At 42.6% G+C, this 10,424-nt stretch overlaps 1 protein-coding gene across 7 annotated transcripts in view; it reads right to left on the bottom strand.

The window, feature by feature from the left end:
• Nucleotides 1-5,267: 5,267 nt before the first annotated feature.
• The window catches only part of nrxn2b (neurexin 2b), a 631,720-nt gene continuing 626,563 nt past the window's right edge, over nucleotides 5,268-10,424 (bottom strand). For 6 of the 7 annotated variants that reach the window (XM_088347971.1, XM_088347965.1, XM_088347968.1 and 3 more), the window contains one exon: nucleotides 5,268-7,363. In XM_088347971.1, coding sequence (XP_088204097.1) covers nucleotides 6,492-7,363 — 872 coding nt within the window. In that variant the 3' untranslated portion in view covers nucleotides 5,268-6,491. The remainder of the gene's footprint in view (nucleotides 7,364-10,424) is intronic. The other variant, XM_088347972.1, reaches the window with a different exon arrangement.

The raw sequence follows: 10,424 nt of genomic DNA, 5'->3' as shown, positions 1-10,424 counted from the left end.
CTTTATTTTTCTTGCTATAATGTCTTGCACTTGCCCACTCATTCATCAGTTTACTTATTATTCATATATATATATATATATATATATATATATATATATATATATATATATATATATATATATATATTTATATATGTATATTGGTCATAAATACATGCGTGTATGTGTTAATCTCTGTATACCTGAGTACGTTTGTACTCCTGCAAGTGAGTCCGCCTTATATTGTTAAGTAAAAATAGAAACAGACTGCTGCAGAACTTTCTTTCTTTTTTTTAAAAATATGACAACATAGAGCTGTGTGTGGAGGGGTGGAAAACGGCTCCTGGCATTATTTTATATTTTACCTGGCAGTGCAGTGGATGGGTGTTTAGCACGTCCGTCCTCCTGGCAGCTCTGAGGTGCAGGGTTCGATTCCGCCAACCAGCTTTACAGTTTGGAGTTTGCATACCTGCATACTAACCTAGACTGCAGTTTTAGACATTACACTACCACTTTTATTTTCTTAAAACTTCTACCAATTTATATGTTTATATTTATATATATATATTTACACGCTAAAAAATGAGTGTGTAATAACATCTAACACTTTACAATTTCTAAGGCTGTCATGTAAGTACCGGCTTGCGATTCCTCACATATTTTGCAGAGTATGATAAGGGATTTTGTACTTTAAAATTTAATGTACACATAAGCGTGTAGTTCTGTATTCTGTCCATACAGTCTGCTTTCTATCCTTCATCTCCCAACACATCTTGAAAAAAATGATTAACTGGTGGAATGCTCTTCCCCATGAGATTCGATCTGCAATCTCAGTGGAACTGTTTGAATCTAGGCTTAAAACATACTTCTATTCTATAGCTTGACAGTATCTGTGTGTACTATTTGTTATTGCAACATCCATTGCAGCCTGGTCATCCTGGAAGGGGGATTACCTAAAGTGCAGTCCCTTCTCAAGGTTTCTTTGTTTTCCTTATGTTGAGGTTTTTGAGTTTTTCCTTGCCCTCAAGTAGGTTTTAGATCAGGGGATGGTGTAATAATAGTCTGTGGTTTGCAATAACCTGTGGTCTGTGCAGCCCTTTGAGACTCCTTGTGATAAAGGGCATCACAAATAAACACGACTTGACTCATCCAGAGGTTTTAAAGTTTTTCCTTACCCTCATGTAGGTTTTATATCAGGGGATGTTGTCATAGCAGTCTGTAGTTTGCAATAACCCATGGTCTGTGCAGCCCTTTGAGGCTCTTTGTGATTAAGGTCGTCACAAATAAACACGACTTGACTCACCGAGAGGTTTTAAAGTTTTTCCCTACCCTCATGTAGGTTTTAGATCAGGAAATTGTGTCATAATAGTCTGTAGTTTGCAATAACCTGGGGTCTGTGCAGCCCTTTGAGGCTCTTTGTGATTAAGGGCGTCACAAATAAACACCACTTGACTCACCCAGAGGTTTTTGAGTTTTTCCCTACCCTCATGTAGGTTTTAGATCAGGGGATGTTGTCATAGCAGTCTGTAGTTTGCAATAACCTGTGGTCTGTGCAGCCCTTTGAGGCTCTTTGTGATTAAGGGCGTCACAAATAAACACGACTTGACTCACCCAGAGGTTTTGAAGTTTTTCCCTACCCTCATGTAGGTTTTAGATCAGGAAATTGTGTCATAATAGTTTGTAGTTTGCAATAACCTGTGGTCTGTGCAGCCCTTTGAGGCTCTTTGTGATTAAGGGCGTCACAAATAAACACCACTTGACTCACCCAGAGGTTTTTGAGTTTTTCCCTACCCTCATGTAGGTTTTAGATCAGGGGATGTTGTCATAGCAGTCTGTAGTTTGCAATAACCCATGGTCTGTGCAGCCCTTTGAGGCTCTTTGTGATTAAGGTCGTCACAAATAAACACGACTTGACTCACCGAGAGGTTTTAAAGTTTTTCCCTACCCTCATGTAGGTTTTAGATCAGGAAATTGTGTCATAATAGTCTGTAGTTTGCAATAACCTGTGGTCTGTGCAGCCCTTTGAGGCTCTTTGTGATTAAGGGCGTCACAAATAAACACCACTTGACTCACCCAGAGGTTTTGAAGTTTTTCCCTACCCTCATGTAGGTTTTAGATCAGGAAATTGTGTCATAATAGTTTGTAGTTTGCAATAACCTGGGGTCTGTGCAGCCCTTTGAGGCTCTTTGTGATTAAGGGCGTCACAAATAAACACCACTTGACTCACCCAGAGGTTTTTGAGTTTTTCCCTACCCTCATGTAGGTTTTAGATCAGGGGATGTTGTCATAGCAGTCTGTAGTTTGCAATAACCCATGGTCTGTGCAGCCCTTTGAGGCTCTTTGTGATTAAGGTCGTCACAAATAAACACGACTTGACTCACCGAGAGGTTTTAAAGTTTTTCCCTACCCTCATGTAGGTTTTAGATCAGGAAATTGTGTCATAATAGTCTGTAGTTTGCAATAACCTGGGGTCTGTGCAGCCCTTTGAGGCTCTTTGTGATTAAGGGCGTCACAAATAAACACCACTTGACTCACCCAGAGGTTTTGAAGTTTTTCCCTACCCTCATGTAGGTTTTAGATCAGGAAATTGTGTCATAATAGTTTGTAGTTTGCAATAACCTGTGGTCTGTGCAGCCCTTTGAGGCTCTTTGTGATTAAGGGCGTCACAAATAAACACCACTTGACTCACCCAAAGGTTTTTGAGTTTTTCCCTACCCTCATGTAGGTTTTAGATCAGGGGATGTTGTCATAGCAGTCTGTAGTTTGCAATAACCTGTGGTCTGTGCAGCCCTTTGAGGCTCTTTGTGATTAAGGTCGTCACAAATAAACACGACTTGACTCACCGAGAGGTTTTAAAGTTTTTCCCTACCCTCATGTAGGTTTTAGATCAGGAAATTGTGTCATAATAGTCTGTAGTTTGCAATAACCTGGGGTCTGTGCAGCCCTTTGAGGCTCTTTGTGATTAAGGGCGTCACAAATAAACACCACTTGACTCACCCAAAGGTTTTTGAGTTTTTCCCTACCATCATGTAGGTTTTAGATCAGGGGATGTTGTCATAGCAGTCTGTAGTTTGCAATAACCTGTGGTCTGTGCAGCCCTTTGAGGCTCTTTGTGATTAAGGTCGTCACAAATAAACACGACTTGACTCACCGAGAGGTTTTAAAGTTTTTCCCTACCCTCATGTAGGTTTTAGATCAGGAAATTGTGTCATAATAGTCTGTAGTTTGCAATAACCTGGGGTCTGTGCAGCCCTTTGAGGCTCTTTGTGATTAAGGGCGTCACAAATAAACACCACTTGACTCACCCAGAGGTTTTTGAGTTTTTCCCTACCCTCATGTAGGTTTTAGATCAGGGGATGTTGTCATAGCAGTCTGTAGTTTGCAATAACCTGTGGTCTGTGCAGCCCTTTGAGGCTCTTTGTGATTAAAGGCGTCACAATTAAACACGACTTGGCTCATCCAGAGGTTTTTGAGTTTTTCCCTACCCTCATGTAGGTTTTAGATCAGGGGACGGTGTAATAATAGTCTGTGGTTTGCAATAATCTGTGGTCTGTGCAGCCCTTTGAGACTCCTTGTGATAAAGGGCGTCACAAATAAACATGGCTTGACTTGACTTGTGGGGAAGGGTCTAAAGGAGCCTGATAAAATCTTGATTATTTTATTAGGCTGGGTTGGAGGAAAGAAACAGAGAAGATTGGATGAGGGATCTACAGGTTTTAGTAAAAAATAAATTTTTCACTACATAATTTTTTATGTATCCATTCCCAAAATTTAAAGTAACTATTTACAATTCTATAGATTTTATCCTAATATTGTTGATAAATGTAAAGATTTTTACTGTTTACAAAAAAAAAAACAACGAAAAAGCATAGATTTGGGGGAATTTGAAAAATCACAAAAATGAAAAAGTTTATTTTAATTATTCTCTCAAAATGTCACACTCTTTTAAGGGAGTTTTTTGGTGTTAACTTTATGAAATAATTCCCAAGAAATCATTGCGAATATAAGAAAACAATAAAGCTTCAATTTGTGTTTAAATAATTAATTTAAAAGAATAAAAATAACCTTGACTTAATTTACTTTAAAGATGTGTCTAACCGTCAATGGGAGAAAATGAAATATGAGTTGTGTTAGATTTGAGAGTTTCCATTATAGAAATAATCTTGTAAAAATCGTCATTGTTAAATTACCACTGGGAAGCTTTTGTATTGACAGATACTACACCAATGAGTGTAATTTAAAAGATACAACTTTTTTTTCTAACACTGAAGGTTGTGCTGCTTTAACACTGCATGGTGTTAAGATATACATCGTTTGGCTAAAATTAAACACTAGTGTGTTTTTTATATTTGGACACAATTATGAATCTTTTGATTATTCACTCTTGATAGTGTTAAGTGTTTTTCCACTGCACATTTGGTGTAAATAATGTATTTTTGTCACGGTTGCCATGGCGCCCAATTGGCCCCACCCGTGTGGCGCCAGCTGCGGGGCATTGACGGATTGGCTTCCCGTCTATTTAAGCTCAGTGCTCTCATTCTTCCTTTGTCAGTCCGTCAAGGAACCTCTGCCCCGCAAGAAGTGGGTTCTGACTCGGTCCTGTTGGTATTTCCTGTCCAGTATTGTTTATTTTGTCCTGTTTAATATCGGTTTCCAGTTTTGTTCCAGGCTAGGTTTGTCCTGTTATTTATTCTCTCCAGTTTTCGTTCCTGTCTAGTTTGTCCTGTTTAATTTCGATATCCTGTTTCAATATCAGATCCTGTCTGTCCCGACCTCATCTGTCCGATATCTGCACAAGCAATTGGTATCGATCTCGTCGGTCTCTGGCTTCCCTGTCTTTCCATGCCAGACCGCTGCCTAACGTGCATGACTCCCTATTTCCCATAAAATAAAGGCTTGTGTGAGAAACGTCACGCGATTGGGTCCTGTTCCTGTTCTTGACATTTTTTCACATTATATAACATTAATCTTTTCGGACACCTTATAAACCAATTCAGATTGACACTTGAAAAGTATTGAAAACTATTATAAAATATATTTTTGTGTTCACACACACAACAGTGTTGATTTATCACTAAATCCTAACCCAAAGTGTTAGTCTTTTATAACTACTCAACAGTGCACTTGCTTTTGCACGGTAGAGTACTGGAGCAACATCAGCTAACACTTTAAAGTGTTAAATTAACACTTAACGGTGAGCACGCATAAACACTTTAGGTGTTAAATGGGTTGTTTCAAGATACTCTGTTTTGCATCCAAAGAAAAAAAAGACCACACTGCACAGGATGTAAGAAGTATATAACCAAGTGTATTCCCTCTGTTAATGTACACATATTTAGAGTCATCTCACTGGAACACTTTACAATAACATTTAGAAAGAACAGGGAGATATCAGGGGGAGCATGAGGGGAGGCAGAGTGTTAAAAAAAGAAGAAGAAAGAAACAGTGGCTGGAGAATAATGGCGCAAGTCTGTCAGTTTTCAGACACAAAGAGATAGAAAACCAATTTCTAGAAAACAGTCGGGTGGAGAAAAGAGACGTACAATCTGCCATACGGAGGGAAAGGAAAAAAATTGCAGGACGAGAAAAGATGAGTTAGCATGTTGTACAAGTACTTACCCCAATTTTACCAAAGGCAAACCAAGAACAGGAAAAAAACATTTTCGTCATTGCCAAAGGTTAAGGACTTTTTTTCTTTTAGCAAACAGGAATGGTCATCAGGAGGGAACACTTTTTTCTCTTTGTGATGGCAAATATTTAGACGTTTCACAAACTTATTTCGGCTTTGTTTTTTTTTCTTAACTTCTTTTAACAGAGTTGAGAAAGTCGCAACACTAGAGGACTCGGTAAGCGTCGTCTTCGAGGACTAGTCTTCGGTCCAGTCCCAGATCGGAGACTCTCTAGCAGAAATTCTGTTCCGTCCTTTCTCAATGAAGTTGGCTTTCCATGCTGGTTCCTCACCGGCTTGGACAGAGCACCACTACTCGTTTCCGCTACGTCCGTTTTTATAATTCGCGACGCGAACGGAGTTTGGCTTGAATTTTTTTCCCCCAGTTTAATGAGACAGTTTCTCCGCTGACCCACCAGAGGGTGCCAGAAACACAACACAGACATCCGAAGGGAATTTGGCTTTCCAGGTGTGGAGTCTCCAAAGGTGGCATCGCACATAAAATGCTACTATGGTTTAGATTTTTTTTTCTCTGAAAAAGTTTGTCTTTGTCCTGGATGAATACTACATGCTTGTAACACGGCAGAGATTGCGTCACGAGTACCGGGAGGGCGAGTAAGAGAGAGGAGAGAGACACTGGATACTGATGTCGTGGATACTGCTGGCGCTTCTGTACAGTACCGGAGAAATGACTGGACCCGATCGGTTGTTGGCACAGGTAGTGATGTTAGCATCGCCCTCTGGAAAGGTTAGAATAGCTTGTATATATATGACGGTTTTCTGCCTCTCCGGTTCTCTCCCCTCCCTCGGAACACGAGTCCCTTCCGTGCGTAGTAATGCCCCCTCAAACGTAGTACTCCTTGTCTTTGTTCTTCTTGTTCTTAGGCACAGTCTTTGTAGCACTGGGCGGCTTCTCCTTGACCAGGGTGCCGTTGCTCTGCGTGGCCGAGTTGCTAATGTAGTTGCGGCTCTGGTCCACCTGGTAGGATCCCTCGTCCCGGTTGCGGTACTTGTACATAGCGTAGAGCAGGATAAGGATACAGAGGGCAGCGGCTGCCACGATGCCTACCACCATCCCCGTGGTGCTGCTTGACTGCTGCACCTCCACGGCACCTGGTAGGCCTCTCTCAGGGGACGTGGGATCTGGAGCAGGAACGTGGGGGAAATCAGGAGGATAGGTTATTCCTGGAACTCTGCGGCGGTCGGGGTCCGGCGAGGGCTGTGCCGGCGGCAGCAGCACCTGATCCCGAGTGTTCATTTTGCCAGCCGGGACACGATTGCTGCCGCTACCGGCTGCCCCCTCCGCACCGGGGCTGAGCTGATCGGTTGTCGGGACCGAGGGGGACGCGGCTTGGTTGTGGTCGTAGGGAAGGTGCGAAAAACGGTCTTGGGGGTTTCGGTCCTCCGCCCCCGGAGGAGGCGGGAGGACGGTCCTGTCGGTGACCAGGTGGGAGTTTTTATAATAGTCCTCGTCGTCCGACTCGGTCATCTCGCCCGAGCCGTACGCGGAAGCCTCTGCGTTCTCTTCGCAGTCTTCCTGGTCCGTAGGGCAAGGGGGGCGCAGGTTCGGCAAAGGAAGGGACCCTTTGGTGGTTTCGAGTAAAGTGAGGAAGGGGCGGTAAGTGGTAGGGGGAGGAGGGATTACTGGGTAGCTGGTGGCCATGGATTGGGGGTCTATGGAGTCCACTGTTATAATGGGCAAGATTATGTCACCTCCTAGGACAAGAAAGAGAGAGCGGGGAAGGGGAAAAGGACGGGATCATAAACCGAGACACAACTCAAACAGGCCATGAAAACTGTAACAGTATTAGTACAGCACTACAACTTGACATGATGTTAGTTCTAGTCATTAAGGGTAAGATAGCTCATGAATTGACTGACTTCAGTTACAGTAAACTACAAGATGCTAGAACATTTTCTAACCTGAAAATGGGTAACGCTATGTACTATAAGTCAGTCAAATAGGTTAAAGAAAAAAAAGGCACACTACAATTTACACTGAACAATATCAATTTCTAATCTAGACTGACCTAACACAGATGTGTTTGCTGTGATTTGTTGAGAAAGATAGCAAAACCACGAGGTTCAGGTCACTTACATCGACAAATTGGCCGCGTGATTTTTGCATGAAACAAAAAAAATTACAAAAAGAAAACTGTGTAAGATTGTTCTTGGATATTGATCAACATCCCCCCTCCCTTCTTTACCTTCAGAGAACAACGCTTGAGCGCCCCTCTGCCAAATTGTCGTGAAAAATGGGGGCTCAGTGGGGTCTTAGGGCTCGCTCCGGCTCGTTTGACTTGGAACCCATCGATAGCGTGCTAACGTTACTTCGGTCCCCAGAGCAATCGTAAAAAGGGTTTTAGTTATCAATCAGTTTCTTTGTGATCCAATTCAAAAGTCACGTGACTTGAGCTCGACATTAGAAACAGCTTATTTGTTTAGAACACAAGTCAACGTGACAACAGTAGATATTTTTGGGGATACTTCGAGTGGGGCTGGTCATGGGAAGGTGGGGGGGTTGCTCATGTCATAGCAACACATAATTAGAAGAATAAAAAGCATCAAATCCCGTCTTTTTTTTCTTTTCGTTTTTGTTTCTGTTTACTTTGGCTGAATCGGGTGCCGCTCAGAAGGGGAGAAGGGGACGGGACGCCCGGCTCGGGTCAGCTCAGCCCCCGAAAAGAAACATTTTTCAAATGATAAAATCATTCACAGCCACACAAACGTCAACACATAACCACAAAAAAAACCCTCCAGGCCTTGAAGGAAAGAGACATGTGAGTGCTGCAGAGGAAAATACAAACTTCAAGCATATTCTCCACTCGTTTCCATGGCAACCGCGTTCATTTCGTATTGTTTACCCCCTCCCGCCTCCCGGCTCTTGTGTGTTTGCGGGCTGCATTTCACCTTGACGCCTGAAAAGACGGATGATCACCTTGGGGGAATGAAAAAGACGAGCTGCACCAAGTACAATTTGGCTGAATTGGTAAGCATTCATATTTTTTGGGGGGGAGGTGGCACAAATGCTAGGCAGGAAGAGCCGAGCGGAAAATTAGCCCTCTAACACACATAGAGCAAACCTCATACATCCTCCCCTTTTCGGACTCCGCCCCTCAGTCCTAGAAATTTGGACCTGCATCCTTCGCCGTGCAGCTCGGAAACTCCCAATCCCGTATTCACTTGTGTATTCATGAATTTGAGTGCTCATTAAAACAAGGTTTTACGGTAGTTTATCACCATAATTGAGTAATCAGTCAACAATTATCGCTGTCATCATTTGCTAAATATTGGATACAACGGGAATCAAAACTAGATTGCGGAGGTGAAAGTGCTGATGCCTAACAATTAGGATTCTAGATAACAAAGAAAGAGGCATAAAACCATGAATATCAAACATACATCCAGCAGGGCGGATACGGCTTATTGGAGGATTTAATCCAGCCTGCCACAAATTTCCGAGTATGTCAAAAAAAGAAGAGTCATTTCTTTCAAAAGTTAGGATTTTTTTTTAAAATGAATGCAAATGTATTATTATTTCTGGTCAGTAGAAGGCTGTGCTGGGTTTGAAGAGCGTCGTGAGTTGGTTCAGGTGTCAAACTGCATTAACTTAACTGGAGTTACAAAGACCCCTCACTACTTTGCGCTTCTGGTATTGCTGTTTCACTCCTTTGTGGATTTTTAATTGATTTGTCTCTCGTTTCTTTTAATATTAGAAGTTAGATCGGGTCTAACAAACCCAGCCCGACCGGTTCCATGGGTATACAAGCCCAAACCCGCCCGAACTCGACTGATTAACTTGATTTGAAGGACCGAGCCTGAAATAAACCCAAAGCTAGACTTTGGCGGCGTGCGCGCTTTGGGGTTTCTTAGGGCTGAGTCCCTCAAATCAAGCTTTCACTTCAAATTGTATCCTTGAAGTGAACACTTCAAGTCGAAGTGCTTATTTCGGTGAAGTGCAGCGAAATAAAATGAATGAAATGGCACCAAAAAGAAAATCAGATTCTGCAGATTACAAGCTGCAAATAGTGAAATATTTGCCCAGAAAGCAGAAAGAAAGGTTGTAAAGCTTGTAAGCGAGAAGCGAAAATGATGTTTGATGTAAGGGACGTAGAGGTGGAAAGAGGAAGCCGCGCATCTTCTACCAAGGCACCGAGGATGACATTTTTTTGGGATTTAGGGATTTGGAGTTAAACTGGTAAGCATTTTCTTTATGATAGAGTAAGTGCCCATTTTGGCGCCGAACTGCAGCGCCAAAGTGTGTTATTCAAGTAAAAGTAAATAATAATTGTAATAAAAGTGAGTGCATGCTGTGCAGATCATCCCCCCCAAAAAAAGAAAAGAAAAACGACGAGAGACATTTTAAGCCCGAGACCTTACCTCTATTTGAGATCTACGTAAAGTTTATTGTGGCCAAAGAGAGCACACAGAAAGTTCCTTCACGGGGCAAATCGTGTGTGCGTGTATTGGGTGGGCGTGACTATTTGCGCACGCGACTGTGATAGGCTCGTGTATGCTGTCAATCAAACAGCCTGGGTGGGCGTGCGCTCTGTACGTCACCGAATCGAAACAAGCCGGTTCAAATTTTCCCTAGTTGTGACTGAGGAAGTCAAGTTCTCTGTCTCTGTGTGACCAGCAACTGGCTGGCAACCGGTTCAGAGCCCACTGCCCGAAGACAGCTGGGATGGGCTCCAGCACCACCGCGACCCTACTGAGGATAAGCCGTGCAGATAATGGATGGATGGATGGACCTAAAGATGTGCTTCCTTTTTTTTGA

This window comes from Urocampus carinirostris, chromosome 11, assembly GCF_059441175.1.
Source record: "Urocampus carinirostris isolate Australia breed hairy pipefish chromosome 11, RoL_Ucar_1.0, whole genome shotgun sequence".
Taxonomy (NCBI): Eukaryota; Metazoa; Chordata; class Actinopteri; order Syngnathiformes; family Syngnathidae; genus Urocampus; species Urocampus carinirostris.
Note: the sequence above shows the minus strand (reverse complement) of the source record. Positions and strands in the feature narration are given on the sequence as shown.